General features: G+C 46.5%; 1 protein-coding gene and 1 non-coding gene across 3 annotated transcripts; one reads left to right on the plus strand and one right to left on the minus strand.

Annotated features, from left to right (window-relative positions):
- Positions 1-3,323: 3,323 nt before the first annotated feature.
- Positions 3,324-23,891, minus strand: LOC133371653 (cytochrome P450 2W1). Of its 2 annotated transcripts, none has more exons than XM_061599239.1 (9): positions 23,376-23,891; positions 17,924-18,086; positions 15,992-16,141; positions 15,734-15,891; positions 11,059-11,235; positions 9,717-9,858; positions 7,271-7,455; positions 6,064-6,205; positions 3,324-5,246 (listed from the first exon to the last, which is right to left on the minus strand). In XM_061599239.1, exons 1-9 carry the CDS (start codon positions 23,571-23,573, stop codon positions 5,059-5,061), a joined length of 1,503 nt encoding a protein of 500 aa, XP_061455223.1. In that variant the 5' UTR covers positions 23,574-23,891; the 3' UTR covers positions 3,324-5,058. The 2 variants fall into 2 exon arrangements, with proteins under 2 accessions (XP_061455223.1, XP_061455224.1); XM_061599240.1 differs by having other exon boundaries at positions 17,924-18,038; positions 23,376-23,867.
- Positions 12,074-12,192, plus strand: LOC133372188 (5S ribosomal RNA). The gene has a single exon (XR_009759466.1). It is a non-coding gene; the product is annotated as a 5S ribosomal RNA (ribosomal RNA).
- Positions 23,892-24,477: the final 586 nt, after the last annotated feature.

A 24,477-nucleotide genomic window follows, 5' to 3' on the forward strand; every position in this document is an offset into this window, starting at 1 on the left:
AAATGTAGGCTCCACCTGTACATGAATGCACCGGATCCTGCAGAGGAAAAGGTGCGCTTGTTCTGAATGTGGTGCTGCTCTACAACTGTTGTATCTACAAAACTCTTATTAGGAGATGCTTAGCGGGGAGGGGGATATAATTCTGAAAGGCCCACTGCTCCAAAGGCTGGGTGTTTTGTTTAACCCTGCCAAGCAACACCTTTTGCTCCTGTGGATCACATCTGGCCAAGTGACCTGCAACTGGAACAGGTTCATTATGTTTTGAGAAAAAAATTAAGGAAATACATGGCAACATTTTCAGAGGGTGTCTCCAGTTGTATTTTCTGTGGACGACGGAGCATTGACTTCAGTACTAGAAGATGGCAGATGAAGCACAAAGGTACTAGTTACATGCAATTAAAAAAAAAAAGCAAAGTAGATGTGTCCCTAGGGCTAATGGCACATTGTAACTGCTTCAGTGCTGGGAACAGGTGAAAGAGCAACCTTGGGGCACAGACTCCACTTCCAATGAACTCGCTGGGGCATGGGTCAGACACCTTTTCAGCATCACATGCCTGAGAACTGCTAAAAACTGCCGAGTTAATGCTTTGCCTCTCTTGCCAGACTTCTGATACGGCAGCCACCAGCTGCGTTAAAATATACCCTGCCGCTCACATGAGATAAGAGCCTGTGGCTGCAGGGCTGATCGCCTGAAGTTAATGTGGGCTTTTGAGACTCAGACTCATAAAAGATGTTTTTAAAGATGTTTTGTTTTAATCAATTTAAAGTCTGTTTTTATGTTGTTTTAGAGTGTTTTTGGTGTTTTTGTTTGCTGCCCTACTGGGAGGAAGGGTGGGATATAAATTTAATAAATAATAATAAAGCAGAAGCAAGCAGAAGGTAGATTAGGATATACTGGTAGATCTCTCAGTTGTTTGCAGTTGATCACTGCTGGGGAACCTCCTGCTTGCTCATGGCCTGAACAGACTGGCAGGGGTCCTCATTAGGCCTTCAAGGCCATTTCTCCCACACCACACCCACCTGCCTGCCACACCTGGCATCGTATGTGAAGCCAGGTGTGGAGCAGGTAAAGACATGGCAAGGATCAGCTGCACCAGGTAGTTTCCCATTGGGAATGTCTCTCAGCACTGAACAGCTGATACGTGCTGAAAGCACGCCTTCAAAGGAGCTCACTGCCAGCGTTGATCAGCTGCTGATGCACAACAGTTTATCAACAGAAAATAAAGTGACAAACTAAAAACACAAGGGGAAAATGGCCATGGCTAAGTTTGATGGCAGAAGATTTTGTGCCCCAGTTTTTAGTTTTGGGGGAGCTGCTATGATAGGCTAACACAGCCACCCTCCTGGCATTTGAAACTTTGTCATCTGGTGTCTTCGTTGAGTTGATGGAGTGCACCAATACATTCATACAGAAAGACTTGAGGCAGTCCCTGGATCCAATCTCATCTATTCCATGAATTTGCTAAGGTGGCCTGACACATGCTGTTCTACTCCAGTCTCAGCCAGCCGCAACATGGAGGCTTTAATACTGACCTACCTTACAGGGATGTTGCAAGGATTACAAGAAAATGTATGCAAAATGCTTAAACACTGTGCTAATCATTAGTATTAGTCGTTCAGACCAATGAGCCAGCCTGACTCAGAAACCTTTAGAACAGGAACGGCTGCCTTGTGGCCCTGCCAGACATTGTTGGACTCCAACTCCCATCAGCCCCACCCAGCGCGACCTGTTGTCAGGGGCGACAGAAGCTGGAGGAGTCCAACAACAATGGGAGGGTCACTGTTCTTGCTTCATAGGGATTTGAGGGACCACCTGCCTTGCCCCACCCTATTGGCATGAAGATGCCGCCTTCTGGGTGTGGTTGGGTGCCCTCTGCTTTCCAACTGTGGCCAGAATTAGGTAGCGGCTCACTGGCCAAATCAGCCATCCTAACATCCTGCAGACGGGGAGCCTCCTGATGTACATGTCCCTTGTTCTGAAGCGGTCGTGGGTACGAACCTGGCAGCTGGCTGGTCCCAAAGAGGAGCTTGCCAAGGAAGCCATTGCATTAGAACTCACCTGGGACAGGCTGACTCTGTGTAGGAGCAGGAAGCTAGCCCAGCCAAGCTACCCATCTTATGGGGCTACACGGCAGGAGAGAGATGCCTACGTAAATACCTGCCTAGATCAGGGCCTGCCTGAGAACCAGGAAAGGGTGCCCGCAGTCCCATCTTCTTGGCCTGCATGGCCCCGGGGGAGATGGTTGAGCTTTGGGTGGATTCAGCCGGGAGCCAAGCACCCAGCGTGGAGGCCTCTGGTGGTGCTGTGGCTGGGACACTAGGTCCAAAGCCTCTGCAGGAATAGTGGGGTTCCTTGGGGTTCCCGGTGGTGCTAGGGTATGCTGGGGGCACTGCTCCTGCTCTCCTTCCAAGGAGATCTCAGGTTCAGCGTTTGGGCATGGCTAAATGGCTAGTTCAAGACATAATGGGGGCTTGAGTCCCATCTGAAATGGAAATGGGCTACCTTCAAGTTGATCCCGACTTATGGCAACCCTATGAATAGGGATTTCATGGTAAAGGGTGTTCAGAGGTGGTTTACCATTGCCTCCCTCGGAGGCTAGTCCTCCCCAGCTGGCGAGGGCCTGCTCTGCTTGCCACAGCTGCACAAGCCAGCCCCTTCCTTGTCCGCAACTGCCAGCTGGGGGGCAACTGGGCTCCTTGGGACTCTGCAGCTTGCCCACGGCTGCACAGGCGGCAGGGCGTGTAATCCCTGAGCCACTCACTGTGGGGGTGATCTTTAGCTGGCCCTTGACGCCCAGGAGACACAAGCGGGGATTTGAACTCATAGACTCTGGACTCCCAGCCAGGCTCTCCTCCCCACTGTGCTATACCAGCTGTCTGAGTCCAATCTAGGTACCTCTAAATAATAAAAAGAATCAGTATGCCTGCAAGGGGACAGCAAGAAGAGTTTGTGTGTTTGAGTGGAAGAGCTTTCCGTGACATTGATTCAGCGCAGGGCCCACCCAGGGAGACAAGGAAGGCGATGAGATTCCGCCCAGGGCTGCTAGCTTTCCGCAGGCACAGAGTTTCTGATCTTGTGAAGCACTCAGACATAATTACCTGCATTTTGCAGGGGTACATTCCTGCCAAGTTTCTTCTTGCTTGCTTCCCCAGTCAGCCCTTCTTCACTGTGAACGGTCTGGCAGAAATGAGTTCTTATTGCATAAACAAGCCAACGGGTGGAAGCAGAGAGTAACGATTGGGAAATGGACCTTTGTAGCCTAATGTGGGCACTAGGTGGCAGCAGAGTGAAACAAGTAGGCAAGCTGCAGCACAATGAGGCGGACTGTGGCAGCAACATTTATTGTGGCAAAAGCATTCCTGGATTAGAACAGCCCACATCACCAGGCACGCAAAGGATTTTCCTCAGTAGCACATCAACAGATAGATGGTCAGGATACAAAAAGTTGCGAACAGTGGGGCCAAAAGACTTTGCTTGTGCAAGAAACACAGGTTGTTTTTATGTGATGGTTTTCATGATGGTATGCTGTTGCAACTTATGGCCACACAGTGAATTACATACAATTATTACTGTACTTGCACAAACACAAAGTGTTTATAGTGGAGTATGTTCAAGCTTTACTTACAAACTATTAAATGTGTACCTAAAAAGCAGCTGTTGCTCCACTGTATACCTGTATGAGCATGTGTATTAAAATATTAAAACCGTTACATAAAACAAAATCATAAAATCCACCTGGAGATGTGTATGTATCTGTATATTCCCTCCTTGGGCACTCCAGATCTTCCGACAAGGCCTGCTCCAAGTTTCATCCAAACCAATATCTGTGCTCCCCTAATTTTAGTCTCGCTTTCCTCAAACAAGACAAAATATCCTTTGCATGCAGAAGGTTCCAGATTTGATCCCTAGCAGCATCTCCAGTCAAAAAGGTCAGGTGGTGGGAAAGGGCCTTCCCTGCCTGACACCCTGGAGAGCTGCTGCCAGTCAGAGTAGACAACACTGGGGTAGATGGACAAATTGCCTGATGTGATACAAGGCACCGTCCTCTGTTCCTACAGCAACACCTTCTGGATTCCAGCCCTTTCTATAGATGGCCATGAACTACATACAATGCCTTGCTGAGACACATAAAGAAAGACAGCTTTCTAGAGGAATATATTCTAGACATGGGTCGCAAAGCAGCTGGAAGCATGTGTGGTTATATCATTAGAAGCTTATGAGTCTATTATAATTCAGCAACCCATTTCCCTTTTTACATTGCCTTTCTCCAAATGTCTAGAGTATTTTACCCAACGGTGCTTTGTCATCTTTGAATTCCTGTCATGTGCCCCTCCACTTTCCAGTGCCTACTTCTACCCCTCCCCAATCTGGACAATCATTAACATCTCCGCCCTCAGCTCTGGGGAATGATTTGTCTCGAACCCAATGCTCTTTAGCTCCAGTCAACTTTCCACCTGCAATCAGTTTAAAAGCTACTCTGTCACTTTTTTTTTTTATGTTAAGCGTCAACAGTCTGGTTCCATCCCAGTTCAAGTGGAGCCCATCCATTTTGTAAAGGCCTGGCTTGTCCCAAAATGTTCCCCAGTGCCTAACAAATCCAAACCCCTCTTCCTGACACATTGAGAGTACTCAGCTGTGTCAGTCTATGCATCAAAGAAGTAGCACTTCAGAGGAAGCTCCTGGGCACCTCAATGTTGCTTCTGGGACCATAAGACTACATTTTTCCCATGGCCTTGCACACAGAAAATTATCATGTTTGGGAGAAGGAGGCTAGGTTACCACCCTTCTCGCTGACAGGCTAGCTTTCTATGTGCAGGGATTTATTTTTTGTCTGGAAAAGCATTCAGGCATATGAGTCCCCACCTGCAGTCCAAAGTGATACTACACAGGCACAGATTTAGCATCAAGGAGAAGAGAGCCTCAGAGGTTATGCCAAAATCTTCCCAGAAAAGTAGGCTTTGTGCAAGGTTTTGAAGAGGAAAAGAGGTGGCAGGGGACTTGCAAACATTCATCAGTGCACATGAGACAATGGAACATTACCATTTGGACAAGCTGTTCTATTTGAAGGGTACTGCACAGGTAGAGTAGGGCTGGGGCCTCAGTGTGAAGGCAACTTCTGCAGTCAGGTCCAAGTCCAATGCTGTCAGGCCAGGAGGGGGACAAAACGTAAACCTCTGGAGCAACCCAACAAAGAAAAGGAAGAGCTCCATCTTCCCCAAGCTCTCTCCAATACAACTTCTTCGGCCTGCAACAAGCAAAGCGTGGGGCTTTTATGTAAAACAGGGAACAGAGGCAGGAGATGCAATATTATCCATTGTTTGCTAAGAGAGTGTCCCTCCTGAAAACTGCCTGGGGCAGAGTGACATGCTGTTATGACCCTGGGCTATCAGCTGTGACCAGGGCACCGATTAAGAAGAGGAGGTGCCCCACGTCATAGGAAGCCATGGGGCCCAGTGGTGTGGGCACTGGAGGTGCCAGGCACAGACTCTGGCATTGATGCAAGACCTAGTACCCTAAAGTTCCCTGAGCCAGTGCACTCCAAGCCAGAACCTCCTGGGCGAGAATCCTCAGAAGAGCCACTGTCCTTTCATGCTCCATCCCAGCCTGGCCACACACCCAGGCAGCCTTAAGAGGGTACAAGGCTCCAGGCACTTGACTCCCTCAAGAGAGGGCACCGCCTTGGGTGGATAGCCAGGCCCAGGGGAAGAGATAAGGTAGATTCCAGGTCCTGTTGGAACAGGCAGCCATCTTTGGAGCTGTCCGAGGTCCTGACACTCCAACCAAACTAGCCCCAGGCTCTCCTACCTGGCTAGCTGATTGCTGTGGTCCCACTGATGCTCTAGTCCTGGCCCCAGGAATCTAATCTCTCCCTATGGCCTCACGCTCACAGTAAAGACAGGACACACACATGACGGTCTCCCATTCCCACTCCTAGGACTTCCTGTCCTGATTCAACAGGGAAAACTGTCTGTCTCTTCTGTGAATTAGCCTTAACCCTGCAAGATGGGGATGGTCCTTATCAAGGGCTTCCCTTGCCCTTCTTCCGGAAGAATTTTTGTTACCGATTGAGAAAGGCAGGAAGGCTTCTTTCATCACAAAGTTTCCCTCGGCGTCCAGAAAGTGGTTGGGGTTAAACTGGGTGGGAGTTTCCCACTTAGTCTTGTCATACAGCACTGAGGTGAGAGAGGGGATCACCATCGTGCCCTGAAATGCAAGCGGAGTTTGTGTCATGAAGGGGGAACAGTCAGTGCAACAGGGAGAGCAAAAGGTGTTCCATTTCCCACAATTCCCAAGGAAGGAAATGTCACAGCAGGAACAACATACTTTACTAGGACAAGGCAGAGGGTTTTTTAAAAAGCAGATTTTCCTGCTGCAAACATTCCCCGACAGACACCCCACACTAAGAAAAGAAAAAGCCAAACGAACACAAAGCGTGCTTTGCTCCCTACTGACAAGTGGTGGCTTCTGCATTGAATCAGTCATTCTTATCTACTGCACAGCAATTATTCATTTATGAATCTGCCTCAGTTCAGTAACTAAAAGGTGCAAAACCAGGAGTGCTTTAAGGATATTTTAGAAGGATCCAATGAAGCATTACCTGCCCATAGATGAAGAAGGGGAGGCTCTTGCCAAAACTAAGAATGTGTTTTGATATGTTTTGGGAAGATTATTTTGAGCATGGGAACTGGGTGCGTTCTATAATAATTTGTGCTGCCCCTCACACTGCCTGTCACTTAAGTGCTTAATAAACACATACGCCTAAAGTGTCTAATTGCCCCCTCCCCCCATTATCAGCTTTCCACCTGCACAATCCCCCCCTCCAAAAAAACTCCATATACTGGGCTGTATTCAATGTTAATCCTACTCAGAGTAGACCCACTGAAATTAAGACATGACTAACATTGATGTCAGTGGGTGTACTCTGAGTGAAACTTAGCTGAACACAACTCTGTGTCCAACTTCGCACTAAAACATACACACACCTTGGACTAATGGTCTGACCCCAGTACCAACATGTATGTTGATAGTGACTTTTGGACTAGGCAGGGACTGTTTCCCCCCAGTTCCTTCTGGGTCCAGCGGAAATTGAGGAAAGGGGGAAGGAGTGAGAATGGGCTTCTAGTAAGCACAGGGCAGCTCCTTTTCCTTTTTTTAAGGGCAGCCCCCTTTCCAAATGGCCAGCTGTGAGTGCAATCTTCTTCTTTTAGGCCTGGCTCACTCACATCCTGCATGGCCCACTTGATAGGACTAGCAGGGTACTCTTTGTACCTGGGGAATGAAGTAGCCACGGAAGTATGTGTCCACAGCGGTGCAGCGTGGCATGTGTGGCAGCAGAGAGATAAACCTCTGCACCTCGTGGACCACTGCATTGGCAAAGGGCATCCGTTTCTTGTCTTCAAAGGTAGGCAAACGTTCCAGCCCAATGACTCTCTTGATTTCCTCTTGTACCTGTCCTGAAATGAGAGTTCTGACCATTACGACCAAAAAGAAAAAGAAGAAAAAATTCCTTTCCTGTACCACAAACCTCCTGTGTAAGGACGAATCCACTTATGGTGAATTATAAATTATGGTGAATTTATGGGTAGCTGTAAGTCATACTACCCTGAACATGTCTGATCTCGGAAGCTAAGCAGGGCCAGGCCTGGTTAGTACTTGTATGGGAGACCGCCTGGGAATACTGGGTGCCGGAGGCTTAGAGGAAGGCACTGGTAAACCACCTCTGAATAACTCTTACCATGAAAACCCTATGAATATATCCAAAAAAGATTCATAGGGCCGCCATAAGTCGTAATCGACTTGAAGGCACATAACAACAACAAGACTGGCAGTGCAATTGGGTGGAGGCAGCTGAGCTGCTATCTCAAAGATGTTCAGCATACCAATGCAAATCAGGTACCAAGACTCGGCTCTCAGGTAGAGGATAGCCTCTCCCTGGCAAGCCCACTTAAAGGACCTCCGGGTTTGAGTCTGGTCAGTGGCAGACAATAAATGGGCCACCAATCAGAATGAGCAGTGGAGCTGTTTCCATGCTGGCTGTTGCATTTCCCATTCTCTACCCGTCCCTGTGAAGACCCTCCACTTCCTCCAAGGTCTGGGAAAGGCAAACAGGCACACATGTTTTAAATACTGGGTTCAGAGCACGGCGGTGAGCTTCCAAGGCTTACAAGCCGCTTTCATGAGACCCAGTGGCATGTGGCAGCAAAAATATGGACCACTGTGGGGGGATAGGTGCTGGCTCAGTTCTTGTTGAGCACTATAGAGCAGCTGTACACAGGCTGCAACCTGGGACAGCTGAAGAGCTGAAAAGAGGGAGCTGGGGTAGCCAAAGGCAGAATGGGGCATTAACCTTCACTCCAGTGGGGTGGACTTGCTAAGCAGCCAGTGGGTGGATGTGCGTGTCTCCAACTGGGGAGCCTTACTTCCTGCACCAGCCAGAATTCTTTTCTCACTGCAAGCCTGACAAGACACAGCTCTGTGCTATGAGGGCAACTTCTAGGCTGCAGGACCAGCTGACCCCCTACGGGCCAATCCCAGCCCACCAGGTCTTAGAAAGCCCTAGTCTTAGAGAGCTGCTCCTGAATCTGAGCACCTTGCCTTCAGCATGCAGGGGACACACACTCCTTCAGCCCCGGTTCCCTTCTCTGGCTGCTGCCTTGGATCTTGGTGACTGCCTGGCCTTCGCTATGCACCTGCTTCTCAGTCACGTAGACTGGGGAAGACTACCTGGACCCCCAGGACCAGGACCCAAGTGCCGAGACTCTTGGCAAAGTCTGACACTCCATACCTTTCTCCCATATAAGCGAATGGCTGCTGTTTGTATACATAGGTAGGTGGGAGCACCACCATTAGAAGGAGAAAATTGGAGGAGGGGCAATAGCTGCCCACCTGGCACAACTAGTAATCTATAACAAGAACATAATAAGAACAACCTGCTGGATCAGGCCAGTGGCCCATTGAGTCCAGCCTCCTGTTCTCACAGTGGCCAGCCGGATGCTCACGGGAAGCCCGCAAGCAGGACCTGAGTGCAAGAGCAGCTCTCCCTTCTTGCAGTTTCCAGCAACTAGTATTCAGAAGCATATTGCCTCCCATGACGGAGGCAGAGCACAGATATCATGGCTAGTAGCCATTGACAGCCTTATCCTTCATGTACTTGTCTAACCCTCCCTGTGGGAGCGAGTCTCACATAGTTTTAACTATGTGCTGCGGGAAGAAGTACTTCCTCTTGTCTGTCCTAAATCTTCCAACATTCAGCTTCGTTGGATGTCCACAAGTTTTATGAGAAAAAAACCTCCTCTATCCACTTTCCCCATGCTGTGTATAATTTTATACACTTCTATCATGTCGCCTCTGACTCGCCTTTTCTCTAAACTAAGGAGTCCCAGATGCTGCAACCTTTCCTGATAGGAGAGTCGCTCCATCCCCTTGATCATTTTGATTGCTCTTTGCTGAACCCTTTCCAACTCTACAGTATCTTCTTTGAGGTGAGGGACTCCTTACATGTGGTCTTCCAGATACTGTTGGACCACATCTCCCATCATCGCTGACATTTACCATGCTGGCTGGGAGTCCAGCAACATCTGCCTTACATACTCCTTGAGGTACAGGCCCTCCTTCCCCATGCACTGTGCCTGTCATGGTGATGAGCATTTTGCTGTTTCATAATTAAAAAGAAAATCAAAACACAACACTGTCAAACTTTAAATTGATGGCTTACGCTGAATCTCTGGGTATTTCATCATCAACAAAATGGCCCACTGCAGTGTAGTGGCCGTTGTCTCTATCCCAGCCAAGGAAAGATCAAGCACTGATGCCAGCACATTGGCATCATGGAACAAGTTCTTGCCATTGCTTGTTTCCTTAGAATAGAAACACAAGGCATTAACTTTGTGGCTTATTTACATTTTTTAAAAAATTAAGGTCACATCTGCACCACACATTTAAAGCACTCTTGTACCACTTTGGCAGTCACGGCTTCCCCTGAAGTTTGTTAAGGCTGCCGAGAGGAGTTAGGAGTCCCCCCCACAGAGCTACAACTCCCAGCACCCCTAACCAGCTACAGTTCCCCAGGATTCTTTGTGGGAAGCCACGACTGTTACAGTGGTTTAAGTAAGATGTGACCCAAAGATGGCTAACAGGAAAACATCAACACACAATGAAAGAGCAGAACAAACAAACAAAACAGCAGTGATAAAGCCCACTTCTCAAGTTGCAAAAAATAACCCACTTTTTTTCATCGGTTGATGGATGTGTTTGGTGGTTTTGCTGTTAATAAGTTTTCTCGACTGACAGCTTCGCTGGGAAAAGAAATACTGAATCTTCTCAACAAAGAAATAATTTCTTGTGTCATGCTAGCCATTCTCTTGAGGCCCACCAGCTCATCCTGGTGTGCAGTTCTGAGAATTACTGTATTACTGTATTTTATCAATTGTATTTTAACAATTTTGTAAGTCGCCTAGAGTGGCCATTGGCCAGATAGGCGACGAAGAAATTAAATTTATTATTATTATTATTATTATTATAATTACTCAGTTAATATCATAGATGTGATCACTCACCTTTGTCTCTTTTCCTGCATAGAAGCTAGCAAGGTCTGTTATCACAGTTAGCACTGTTTCTGTTCTGCTGCAGTTTGGCTCCTGCTAAAAACTACATTATTTATGTCACTGTCCACTGTGGCCAAGTCTGACAGGATTCATTACGTTGTCATTGCATGATTCCACACCATCCATTCCAATGTAAGAGAAACATCAGAAAAATGGAGTGGGGTGGGGGGAGAGACCAGACACCATTACGTATTGTTTGCAGACTGCAAAAAAATCCAGTACCGAATCCTAATCATATTTGCTTGCCTGATTTTCATTTCTGACCATAAATGAACATGTTTCCATGCCTGCTTGGAGCTGAATTATCCACTGCCCCCATGCGTACAATTAGCAAATTCAGCAGGGAAGAGGATGCCATATGCACAAGCACACACACACACACACACACACACACACACACACACACACACAAATAGCTTCAAATAAGCATTAGAGAAGTTAAAAAACAGCAACCTCTTTTTGTTGCTTGGTCAGCATAGAGTTGATGTAGTTGTATAAGTGGCTGTCATGGATATTTTGCTTGCCTGCCATGATGTATTTCTTCAGAATGACACAGGCCTCTTCGGTTTTGCTCAATATCATTTTGTGGGGTTTGAAAAGGAATCCAAGGAATGGGTACACATTAAATAACTAGAAAACAAACCAAACCCAGAAGAGAAAAAGAAAAGTAAATTAAATATCAGTTAAAGACTGTGTACAAGAAAGATGTCACAGTTATTATGCGATAATGATCCGAACAATGCGCTCTTGTGCAACTCCTATTCATTCCAGTGGGGCTTGCGCAAGAGAACTTCCCCTTGTGTGCCCTTTGGCCATTCCAGTGGGGCTTCTGCAGGACCAATGTTGTACTTCAAATGTTTCAATATGGGAATCATTCAACAGACTATTAGAATGACACAATCGGAATTTGACATTTTGGAGGGATAGCTGAAGCTTGTGCAGAAATAAACTCCATTCCTTAAAAGAAACTCCAGGAAAGCAAACAGAGGCCGTCAGGCTTGTCTAGGCACAGATATAATGAGGAATAAGGAATGCAAAGTGTTCCTTTTCAAAGTTGTTTCATCATAGTTTTTAAGTTCCGCACAAATTATTAATGACAGAGCACGGCACAACAATCAGCATCTTTTTTTAATACTCTAGCAAGCTACTAACTCCATAAAGGTGGATGACAGTAATAAAATTTAAACAGGAGCAAATGTCAAGGGGGAACGGAGTGCATTCTGCTTACGCCAGGCAATGGCCTGGTATGGACATGCAGCAGCAAGAGATGGCGCCATGGAATGTCCCAGTCAGGCTGCAGGTGGGGGAAATCCACGTCTCTGAACTGCACTCACTTTCCGCAAGGAAAAAAAATGACCACACGTGGGAGAAAGGTTCTGAACTAACCTGCTTCCTACTGTGGCGATTTCCTACTTGCAGGGACTTTTTAATGCAGGAAGCAGGGTTGGGTTTTTTTGTTTTGTTTTGTGGCAGTGGCCATACTACCCTGAACACACTCGATCTCGTCTGATCTCAGAAGCTAAGCAGGGTCAGGCCTGGTTAGTACTTGGATGGGAGACCGCCTGGGAATACCGGGTGCCGTAGGCTCAGAGGAAGGCAATGGGAAACCACCTCTGAATACATCTTGTCATGAATATATTCAACTCTAGGAATATATCCAAACAAGATTCATAGGGTTGACATAAGTCATAATCGACTTGAAGGCGTGTAACAACTCTTCACTGGTACAGAGTACTGGCACCTCTTCTGCTGCTGCCCATGCCAGCCATTTTGTGCTGGCACCCACGGGCACTGTTATCAATTTATGAGTACCAGGACCTCAGTTTTTAAACAAAAAAATCCATTGGTAAGAGGTGATTATTATTTATTTTTATTATTTATTAAATTTCTATCCCGCCCTTCCTCCCAGAAGGAGCCTACTTAAAAAATGGCATCTTTCACCGGCAGTCTGAAGTAGTTTAATACATTTTATGGCCTCCTTCTGTAGCATGTGTAGACCAGGTTTCTCTCAGGGCCAGGTTCTACAGTAAACCGAACAAACACTTTTCTTCAGCTATACAACATCTAGTGGCAGGTGGGGGTTCTAACTTCTGAATGAATCCCCTTTTGAAGGGGAGACCCTGCAAGTAGAAAAACAGCCTATCAGGGAGAAGACTAGGTGTAACCATTCTTCCCTACTAGTTTTCTGCATGCAGAGAGTTTTTAAAATATGGGCAAGCACTCAAAACCTGCAACACCCCTCGTTTCCTACATTAGCCAACCGGATGCCTTCACCCAGAAGCAAGACAAGAAGGCAATAACTGTCTCCAGCAACTAGCATTCAGGAGCGGACTGCCTCTGGCTGGGGAGGTTCCATTTACCTTAATCCCCTTTTGAAGGCACCTAAGCCAGGGGCCATCACCACTTCTGAGAGTGAATTCCATACATTAAGGACATGCTGTGAGAAGTAGTAGCTTCTTTTGCCTGCCTTGAATCTGTCAACTTACACTGGATGATCCTGCAGGCCAAGTTAACTGTATGAATGCAAATAATGTGCACATCTTCTCCTGTTATGCAAGTAGAAGCTGAGGGGACCTTTGAGCAGCCTTGGAACCCTGAAGGGGCGATGCTGGGAGCTTTTCCAGACAAAAATTCCCTCTCGGAAACCTCCATTGGCACCAGGAGAGAACACCCTTGAAATGCAAATAGCAATGTCCAAGAGGTGGCTTTTTAAAAATAAAAAATAAAAAAAAATTGGGACCATGGCAGGAAGAGAAAGACTTAATCTCTCCCCCACCCTCCCAAGGATCCTCAGGCTTCAGGGCAGCTATCTTTATATCACACACAAAAAACATACACGGTAACTGCATTCAAACATTTAGTTTGGCTCTAGTTCTAGTATTTGAGTTGTGTGAGAGAGAAATGGTTCTCTCTCTGCTTTCTGCGCTCCATCACTTTATAAACTGCAATCACAGGGGTGCGCAAACCTCAGTCCCAGGGGCCAAATGTGGCCCTCCAGGCCTCTCCATCCGAACTCTTCCCCTGGTCACCTCACTGGCCTTGTTTCACTCCCCAAACACTTTTGCCTTGCCGGAACACGTCCTTTAACTTTGATCATGCCTCGTGCTTGTCTAGACGGACAATAAAGGGGGATGTGTAAGTGTATGTCGAAACTCGCCTACTGCACAAAAGCAACACTTACGTTCATTGCTCCACCCACTTTTCCCTCTGGCCCCGCCCACAATGTGGCCCTGGGAAGGTTGCTCAGAAGGGAATGCAGCCCTTGGGATGAAAAAGGTCCCCCATCCCTCCTCTACAGTGTCCCCTTTTTTCTACATTCTAAAGCTCCAAACACGTTAGCCTTTCCTTGTGCTCTAATCCCCTGGGCATCCTTTCCTGCACCCTTTCCCAGTTCTACAATGTCCTTTTGGAAACAGTGTGACCAGAAATTCACACAGTGTTCAAAACCGAGTTAGTACCACGGACTGGCCTAAGGGTGTTACGATGCTGGAGCTTTCGTCCCTTTCTTTGTGATTCCTAGCATGTTGGCATCACTTGGAGGAAAGAATGGGGCAGGCAACTGCGTAGAATTGTGGGGGAAGCCATGCAAGACGGTCGGATTTCAGGCTTAAAAGCAGCTCTGTGTGGGCCAACCATTATGGCGCAAAGGCAGCTTAATCCCAGTCTAAAAAGGCTTCACTCTATGACATTTGGTTTTAATTTGCACATCAGCCAAGGGCTGCAATGGGATCCGCGTGGGAGGGTTGCACAGACGTCCAGAGCAAACTGATGTTTGTGGATGGATTGGCGGGAATCAACAGATTAGGCTCAAGCACAACGAGACGGAGGTGGCAGGGGGACAGGAGAGAAGGCTGGGCCAAAATTCATTCTGGCTTCAAACAGAAACATTTTTTCCAGCTCGATTTAAGGATGGCTCCAGCTCTCCATTAGGGGAGAAAAGCTAGCCTCACGCAGCTGCTGAAGCCAGCCCATGCCTTTTCCTACGGTACCTGTTAGGACAAAGGTACACGTTATCCAATAAGAGCTTTTGCTGCCTACACTCTGGAATATGTTTGCAGCAGTGAACCCCATAAAAGAGGGAGGCAAATGTGTGTGTTTGCAAATACACAGAGGCTTGCAGTCGACATTGTGCCTTGTTTGTGAGCTTCCTGAGGGCATCTGCTTGAACTAGAGAAGGCTTGGTCTAGCCAGTCAAGGTAGTTCTCAGTTCCCAGGTAGGAAAACTGAACAACAATCTTGCTGAATTAAGTCCAGCACGCTGTTCATAAGAGCAGCCAGCCAGACACCTCAGGCTGCTCATAAGATGTGTGCTATCTTGATGGCTTCCCCCTTTGTTTGTCCCAAGCATCTGAAAGATACACTGCTTCTAGGCATGGAGGTTCCCTTGGATAGGCCTTTGCTTCACCTTGAATTTGCCTTGTAGCCCGCTGTGTGTTTACAATACGTGCTTCTCGGTTATGGTTTCACCGCTACAAAACACCTAGTGCAGTGGCTCCCAAACTTTTTCTTCCCCACGGACCACTTGAAGATTTTTCTGCCTGTGGTAGCAACTGTAATGTGCTGGGCTAGATGTGGCATGATTTTTAATTGCATTTTTACTGCTCATTTTATTTTTATGTTTTTATGTTGTATTCTATTACATAACAATTTGCATTCTGTAAAATGGAATAAAATACAAGATAAGAAATAAAAGACGCAATACAAATACAATTAAAAATCAAAATGAATATTTATTGAAGACATGCCACAGGCCACCTGAATGAAGCTTGCAAACCGCTGGTGGTTCACGGACAACAGTTTGGGAACCTCTGACCTAGTGTATGCATGGCAAAGCAGAATCTAGTAGTGTTTCATGCATGCATAGGATCGCTTACTAAGGCTTGCACTCATCTTGTACTCACTAGGCCAGCATGTGGAGTTTCTGAAGTTGGAGTGGGAAACTTTTGGCCCTCCAGATGTTGCTGGACTACAATTCCCCAGTCCTCAGCAAGCATGACCAATGGCCAGGGATGGTGGGAATTGTAGTTCAGCAACATCTGGAGGGCCAAAGGTTTCCCACACCTGTTCTAAAGCCACCAGCCAAGTCTGGATGATTTTTGCCATAGAAAATACAGGAAGGATCACCTACATGCAAGGACGGTGCTCCCAGAAGGGTCATCACTTCATCTATGAGTCTTACAAGAGTGACAAAAGTTGGGTCGGCATAGTCAAACCTGTCTCCAAACAATATGGCAAAGGTGATGTTTGCTGGAGCAACAGCAAGTGACTTTAATTTAAAAGATTCACCTGTAAAGAAAAGAAGAAAAGAAGTAAAGACGAATACAGTGGCATTTGTCTTATGGTTGACAGACAAAAGGAGTGACAAAATGCAAAAAAAGTGCATCACCTTTAAAGGACTTGACTACCTCAATAAGGAAATGCAGCTCTTCGAGAATCCTTCCCTCTATCCGTTTTTTGCCCATCCCAAGGTCTCGCATGCTTGACAAAGTGGACCGACGGGTGGATTTCCATAGTTCTCCAACAGAGAAAAATACACCTAAGGAATACAACAAATAACAAAAAATACCAATAAAGTTTTCTTTCACATGAAATAGAATATTCCATGTGATAGAACATTCAAGCCATGGGTGACCACTACAGGGATATCCTGGACCCAAGTTAAGGGCCTTATAAATTAATACACGACGCCTGATCCTGCCCAGTAACATATAGGCAGCCAGTGCAAACTTTTAAGCACCAGAGTTACAGGCTGGTAATAGTCTGTCCCCATCAACAGTCGGATCCAGCACTTGATGAGACACCCCCCGGGAGGATCTTATCTTTGGCTCTAGCACAGACAGGGACCACATTCATGTACAGCATATCCTGAAGGGCACCCTGAAGCTACCACCCTGGAAGAGACCCCTCTGAGGGAGACTGCAGTTACCAGGAGACCGAAGGTGCCCTGTCTGGTTGCCATCTCAGCTCTCCTGACCTTCCACATTCGCCCCTCAGGAGCAGATCCATAACAAGCCTGAGCTGAACCATGGATCAGCAAGTGCAGCGTAGCATGCCTAGCAGGGCAAAGCCTTGCATCTGTGAAAGGCAGGAAGAACTGCTGCATGCTCTGGATCAGATCCTACCGATTCACCAAGAAGGGGCATGGAAGCTACGTGCCTACTCAGTTGTTGCCTGGCTGTTGTTGGTGTATTGCCTCCTTCAGCTCAATTCCGTATGCCAGCTGTTGGGAATCTTTGGCCCTCCAGATGTTGCTGAACGACAACTCCCTTCATCCTTGGCCATTGGCCATGCTTGCTGGGGCTGATGGGAGTTGTAGTTCAGCAACCTCTGGAGGGCCACAGTTTTCCCCGCTTATGCTCTCCTTCAGTCTAGTGCCCTCCAGATGTTTTTAGACTACAACCCCCATCCAGTACAGCCAGCTGGAAGGTATGTTGCTCCATAAGGACTGAAATTAGACCTCGTTATGCAATGCTGAACAAGCAAGATCCATTTTGATAAGTTACAGGGGACTTGTTGTTTTTAGACCATTCTCAACTGAGGACATTAAAAATAGCAATGCGGAAGGCATATGGCCAAAATGGCAACAGTTGATCCAATCAAAGCCATATATAAATTAATTTCTGAGGGGGCTGAGGTGATCTGCACATGAGAATGTAAGCAGAGCCCTGCCAGATCAGATCAAAGGATCCATCGTCTAGCAACCTGCTTCCCATTAGATACATTTAGGAACCTCCCAAGCCTATAAATGTGTGTATGTGGACACACACACGCACACATACACAAGCACCTCCCCCCTCTCTGCCTCCCCATACATATCTAAGAAAGCAGACCAGTGAATCAATGGTCTGCTGGGGTGGAGGGGAGACCCTTTTGCTCCCCACCCCATCTCTTCACTTGGCGTCTTTTCCTTCCTCCATCCCACCCCAAATGATAGTGAAGTAGAATGCATCTGGGGAGGGAATAGCACAGATGAGGCATCACAGCAGAGAAGGCCCTCTCCCAGTTAGCCCCACATCTCACATTGGAAAACAAGGAGACGTGGAGCAGAGGACCTTTAAAACTAGGTAGGGACATACAGCAACAGGTGGTCCTTCAGATACTTGTCATGAACTTCCCCCATGCTTCGGCTCCTATCTCCTCTACCGCCACCCCACACTCAGACAGAATAAAATAACTTGTTAAAAGGAACAAACAAAATTTGCCTCCTTTCATAGCACCCAAATTATGTTGCCTCTCCCTGCCTTCCTTAAATTACACCTCTGTAGCACAGTTCAGGACCAATGCAGATCAGAGAATAAAATGTCCACGTTGCTATTACCGTTCCCATGCTGGATTCGAGAGAATATTGGGATTGAAGGCCTGTCTATAAATTCATTGCGTTTGCTCAGGAGTGCCTCTTTCACGGCCTCATAGCCAATCAGCACCACAACCTTCTGTAAACCAAAATAGACCGTGAAGACAGGGCCATATTTTTCTGAAAGCTGGAACAGAAGAAGAGATTCATTACCAGCAAAAGGATAAACACCATACTGATAATTTGCCAGAGGCCCCTCTGTTCAGGAGAGGAAATCCTTTTGAAATGATTTGAGAAATTCACAGAGCGGGGTGGGTCTAAACAAGGAATGGGGGGTCCTGTGGCTCCCTAGATGTCGTTGGGACTCCAACTCCCATCAGCACCAGCCAGGATGGCCATTGGTCAGATATGACAGGAGTTGTTGTCCAACAACCTGTGGACTACAGGGACACAGATTCCTCATACCTAAGCTGAAGCCTTATCAGCCATGGTAGCTAAATAGGACCACCATATTCAGGGGCAGTGTATCTCAGAATACCTGATGCTGGACGAAAACAACAGAAAAGTGTGTTGCTTCCGTGCCTTACTCGAGAGCTTCCAGGAGTCATCAGGTTGGCCACGGTGGGAAACAGGACGCTGGATTAGATTTGGTCTAACTAAATGGAAGCTCCACATGTGGGGCAATATACCTCTGAGGACCTCATGCTGGGGACAACAAAAAGGAAAGATGGTTGTTGTCTTCAAGCATCTTGGAAAACAAGATGCTGATAGACCCACTGTCCGAACTTTGTACTGAGTAAGGTCATTGTTTTATCTAGACTACTGTTCTCTACCCTGATCAACAATCACATTTCAGAGTCTTGGGGAAAGGAGTCAGTTCCCATCATTGGCTACCTGATCCTTTTAACTGAAGTCTTTATGGATTCAGCTTGAGACCTCCTGCATGCAAAGCATGTGCTCTAACCCACTGTGCTATGGTCCTGTCCAGACCATTCCAGCAGGACTTTCTTTATATTTATATCATGTGCCCGGACCCACAATTTCAAAACGCTGTTTCACATTGGGGGGGGAGGGAGGATTTGCTACATCACCAATTGTGAAGTTACATTAGTGTCGTGTTTATGCAGACACCCACAACTCGCTCATTTAAGTTGGAGTCACCAATCGATAAAGTGAAGCAACGCCACCTGGGTTAAAAAAAAATCCGGTAAAATTCAAAATGATCATTTAAAGCAGCTATGCACAGGCTGCATGCCTGCAGCTAATCAGTTAAATTTAGACTTGCAGTGCCTTGCAGGAGGACGCAAGGAAGCAAAAGCCAACTCTTACACTTGCCAAGTGTCAAAAAGTATTCTGTGGCACAATGGTGTAGCCGCAATGCTTCATTTCTTGAGTCAGAAGGCAGACGTGGTAGGGAATGGCAGCGGTGGGATGAAGGAGTGGTAGGACAGATGTGGTGACACTGCAGGACTCAGTGGACTTCAACACGGACCACTCTAGCGTCCTCTTGCGTCGCCACCTGGAGCTAGCCTTCCGCGGCCCGCACTTCTACCTACATTGCCTCAGCAAGAACGGCGTCCTTGTTGATGGTGCCTTCCAGCGCAGGGGTGGCCTGCACCTCCCCGCGTTTTGGACCCTGAGTGAGAGCCAGGGTGGATGGCTGGAGTCCTGGGTGAGAGCCAGGAGGTTGAGTAGAGAAGTGCAAGGCAATTTTAAGATTTATTTGTTAATTTGTATTACGCATGCATTTGTATTGTGGCTTTACTGTATATTTTTGTAACATTTGCTGTTGTTTTATCTTCTGTACACTGCTTACCGATTTTTATATATATTCAGCGGTACAGAAATGGCTTAAATAATAATAATAGCCCATTCACCCACCACCTCTCTCGGATCCAGTGAGGACAAGCAGGAACCACTGCACTATCAGAGCATCATGAAAGCACTACAGCAACACTCTGCCCTTTCTCAGAGCTGATAAGGGGAGGAGTCAGAGTTCAGTGCATTTCTGGGAGGAAAGCCTCATCACTCGCAGGGAAAACTAGAAAGCTGAGAGAGAAAGCGTGCACTAATATATCTAAGATGTTCCTCCACCATCATCTCCAGTAACAGTGGTGCAGCCAAAACAGGAACTGACCCTGCCTTTGTTTTTTAGAACAAACCTCTGGATGTGCTGGACTTTCCAGTCCTTTCCAAGTAGCTCCACTGAATCATTTCAGTGAAATAAATGGGCTGTTTATATGCCTACAACAGATACTCTCTTTTAACCACAAGCAGTGCCTTATGTGCTAAACTCCCATTCTCCGGTAATGAGAACCTCATGTAATTTTAAAACAAGAAGAGATGGGGAGCCAGAGAGAAAGGATGGCTTGGTCGAAAAGGCAGGAGAGTTCCTTTAACTTTATATATTTTGGTGAGGCTTCTTCACCCTTGCAGGACAAGCGGCACTGGTCAACATTCCTTCTTCTATGCAACTCTCCTTTGTAACTGGCCACCCAAAGCAGGGGTTAGCAACCTCAGGCCCAGGAACCAAATGTGGCTCTCCGGGCCTCTCTGTCTGGCCCTCAGGACTCTCCCGAGGCTACACACCCCACCAGCTTTGCTCCATGCTCTCCTGGAGTGCTTGTCTGCCTGAAAAATGTTCTTGAACTGCATTAATGCTTCTTGCTTGCCTGGGTGGACGACAGAGGCGTATTTGTGCATGGCTGAAATACAGACTGGTGTACAAAGGTCAGCGTCTGCATCTACGTTGCAGATTGGGACTCAAGATGAGGCCCTGATCTGGAAAGTTTGCCGACAATTGCTCTAGACCCCAACAGGTTGTTGGGGGCTGGCTGAGGGCAAAGTGAGGCTGGTGGGGCAGTGTCTCCCTTGCCCTGATGGAGCAGCCTCCACCGAAGAGGAGCAGGAGGGCAGCATTTTCCTTCCTGATTCCCATCCCAACGGTTCATCTCCGCCCATCCCAGGGCTGCGATGGGGATATTTCACCCTCTCCACTCTTAAGATTGCCAAGAGGGGATTTTCAAAATGATCACCCTCACCCCTAAGGTGAAAAAGGCCTCATCTGTACTGGCAACAAAATAAACATTTGCACCGCTACCCCCTTGTGATTTGGCACACCTCCGTGAACGCTGTTGTTTCAGAACTGCAGTCTGTGCTGTCAGAGGGGCAAGGTGTCAACAAGAGGACTCTCACCTGAGCGTTCTGGAAGTGCTGATCACAGCACTGGATCAGGATGAATGTGGTTGTAAAAGAGCCTAGAAAACTTCCTTAATTTGCATTAGCTCTCTAAATCAGATGCTGCTGTACATGCAACCATCCCCCAAGTTCCCCTAATGCGTGCGGCTCTAGTTTTGCTATAACTTTTGCTAATGCTGTCACAAATACGGCCACTGCCAAAACTTGTAGGTGGTCTGTGAAGGGGGTAGTCTTGCGGGGGGGGGGAACACCTGACCTACAGGATTGCAGCCTTGGTATTTTACAGAATTTAAATGTTCATCTACCTATCACAGTGATCTTTTCTGAAAATTAGAGTCATAGAATCATAGAATTGTAGAGTTGGAAGGGGCCTATAAGGCTATCAAGTCCAACCCCCTGCTCAGTGCAGGAATCCAACTTAAAACATACCCAACAGGTAGATGTCCAGCTGCCTCTTGAAAGTCTCCAGTAATGGAGAGGCCACCACCTGGCCCTCCTCTGTGTGGCAACCTTTCATTTACTTGAAGAGTGCTGTCATATCTCCCGTCTTCTCTTCTCCAGGCTAAACATGCCCAGTTCTTTCAGTCTCTCCTCGTAGGGCTTTGTTTCCAGTCCCGATAGTCCTCAATGCCCTCCTCTGAACCTGTCCCAGTTTGTCTGCATCCTTCTTAAAGTGTGGTGTCTAGAATTGGATGCAGTAACTAGTGTTGAATAGAGGGGAACCAATACTTCACATGATTTGGAAACTATAATTCTATTAATGCAGCCTAAAATAGCATTTGCCTTTTTGCAGCCACATCACACTGTTGGCCGATATTCAGCTGGTGATCGACAACAATTCCAAGATCCTTCTCGCATGTAGCACTGCTGAGCCAAGTATCTCCCATTTTATAACTGTGCATTTGTTTCTTTTTCCTAGGTGTAGAACTTTGCACTTATCCCTGTTAAATATCCCTGTTATTTGATTCTGTTGTTTTCAGCCCAATGCTCCAGCCTATTAAGATCACTTTGAATTTTGTTGCTGTCCTCCACGGTGTTAGCTATCCTTCCTAATTTTGTATTATCTACAAATTTGATAAGCATTCACCCCATCTCCTCATCCAAGTCATTAATAAAAATGTTGAAGAGCACCAGGCCCAGGACTGAACCCTGCAGCACCCCACTCATTACCTCCCCCCAGTTTGAGAAGGAAAATTTGATAAACGCTCTGTGAGTATGATTCTGTAGCCAGGGAGGTCAACCGATAAAAACTGAGATAAGATTAGTCCGGCAGGATTTGTTCTTGACAAATCTATGTAGGCTTCTAAGTTCCTGCTGGGAGGAAGGGCGGGATATAAATCAAATAATAAATAAATAAATAATCACTGCATTGTTTTCCAGGTGCTTACAGATTGACCACTATATAATCTGTTCCAGGATTTTCCCAGGGATTGATGTCAAAGTGCCTGCTCTGTAGTTCCCAGGTTCTTCCTTCTTTTTGAACATAGGGACATTAACCTTCCTCCAGTCATCCGGCACTTTACCCATCCGCTACAATTTCATAAAGATAATAGACAATAGATAGTAGTTCTGACGGTTCTTCAGCCAGTTCCTTCATTACTCTAGGCCGCAGTTCATCAGGCCCTGGAGATCTGAAGTCATTCCAAGTAATTTGGTATTCATTGACCATTTGCCTATCAATCTCAAGCTGCAATCCTGCCCTTCAACTTGTACTTCACATGTGCCCGGAGGGTCATGGGAGATGACTGAGCCAAAGTAGGTATTGAGCATTTCTGCCTGTTCTTTGTCATGTGCTATCGTTTTACCATCCTCAGTAGCTGGATCACCGTTTCCTTTCTCTGTCTTTTACTATGGATGTATCTGAAGAAAGCATTTTTGTTTTCTTTTGGCATCTCTCGCTAACCTCAGCTCATTCTCAGCTCTAGTCTTCCTGACACCATCCCTGCCATTCCGTGATACCTGTCTGTGTTCTTCCCTCATGGCCTGGCCTTCCTTCCGGTATGTGTCCTTCTTTGTTATGCTTTGTTTTGAGCTCATCTCTAAGCTTTTTGTGAAGCCACATTGGCTTCTTCTGCTGTCTTCCACCTTTCCTTCTTGTTGGAATTGTGCCTTTAGAATTTCCTTTTGTAAAACTTCCACCCATCTTGAGCTCCTTTTCTGTGAATTACACTGTGAAACAATACTGAGGAGTTTAATTTTTTTTTTAAATAAACTTAAGTGTTGGCTGTACTGAAAATGGAAGGTTTTAAAACAGACCCCCGCCCAAACCACACCTTACCTTCATCAATGATAAATCTTGTCTTCTAATATCTATCAAATGCAAATTGCCAATGATTGGAAGTGGAAGAGGACCTGGCGGCAGCTGCTGACAAGACTTTCCAGGAATGCTCAAAATCCAAAATGTAGCTAGTAACAACAGTGCAAACAGCAAGAAAATTGTGCCTGGGTTGAGGAGAACTGATGTCCATGGAGCCATGTTGCGCCTGACTTGGAGGGAATAAATGGGGGGAAATTCGTGCAGCAATATTGAAAAAGTGTTTTTTATTTGCTCAGTGTTTTATTTGGCTTTTATTAGCCTTTACACAATAAAATCTGCACTCCACCTCTCTTCATTCTCCAGTAATTTGTCAGTCCAGGGCAAAGTCTTTCCAACAGCTGAGAAACACAAGTTATGTCGTAACACTGAAAGAGTTCTAGTCCATTCTCGGGGATTTGGCCGGGCATCAGTTAAGTCATCCAAGATTTGGTCTGTTTCCAGCGCTTTACTCAGTAGGAAACATGCCTCGTTGACTTGAGCAAATTCCATAGTTTAATTATGTGCAGTGTGAAGCATTTTTAAAGCAATAACGTTAGTAGATCAACAAAAAGATACTTTAATTATCAACAGATACATCAATTACAAAAACAAATTAGTTTTGTGTGTGTGTGAAGCAATGGAATTTGACAGATAATCTAGTTACAAGACCCTTGAGGGGAGGCACATAGTCTTCCCTGTGCCATGCTGTATGTGCTTTTGTACAGACGTCTGTCATATATTGTCACCATAATGCTTTATAAGTCAGGCTTTGCAAAAAGTCCATTTTTCTCACTTGCTCATAAAAGAACATTCTACTAGCCCATAGACTTTCACATAGCAATAATTTATGACATATTTTGAGCCTGAAAGAACAATATTGAACACACACACACACCTACCTATCTGCTTGGTGGCAACAGGAATAATAGAATCACAGAGGTGGAAAGAACCTTGGAGGCCATCTAGTCCAACTCCATGATCAGTGCAAGAGTTGCAATGCAGGATGCAACTACAGCACCCTTGATAGATGGTTGCCCAGGCTCTGCTTAAATACCTCCTGCAAAGGAGAATTTACCATCTTCTG

The sequence above is a fragment of the Rhineura floridana genome, chromosome 17 (assembly GCF_030035675.1).
Source record: "Rhineura floridana isolate rRhiFlo1 chromosome 17, rRhiFlo1.hap2, whole genome shotgun sequence".
NCBI lineage: Eukaryota > Metazoa > Chordata > Lepidosauria > Squamata > Rhineuridae > Rhineura > Rhineura floridana.

Bases quoted from the DNA above. Each gene is read 5' to 3' on its own strand.
- LOC133371653 (XM_061599239.1), bottom strand. From the start codon at position 23,573: ATGGCTCCATGGACATCAGTTCTCCTCAACCCAGGCACAATTTTCTTG. The intron at 18,087-23,375 runs GTAAGGTGTGGT...CTTCTGTTCCAG, and splicing joins AAGATTTATCATTGATGAAG to CTTTCAGAAAAATATGGCCC. The intron at 6,206-7,270 runs GTACAAAGAGTA...CTTGCATTTCAG, and splicing joins GTGGCTACTTCATTCCCCAG to GGCACGATGGTGATCCCCTC.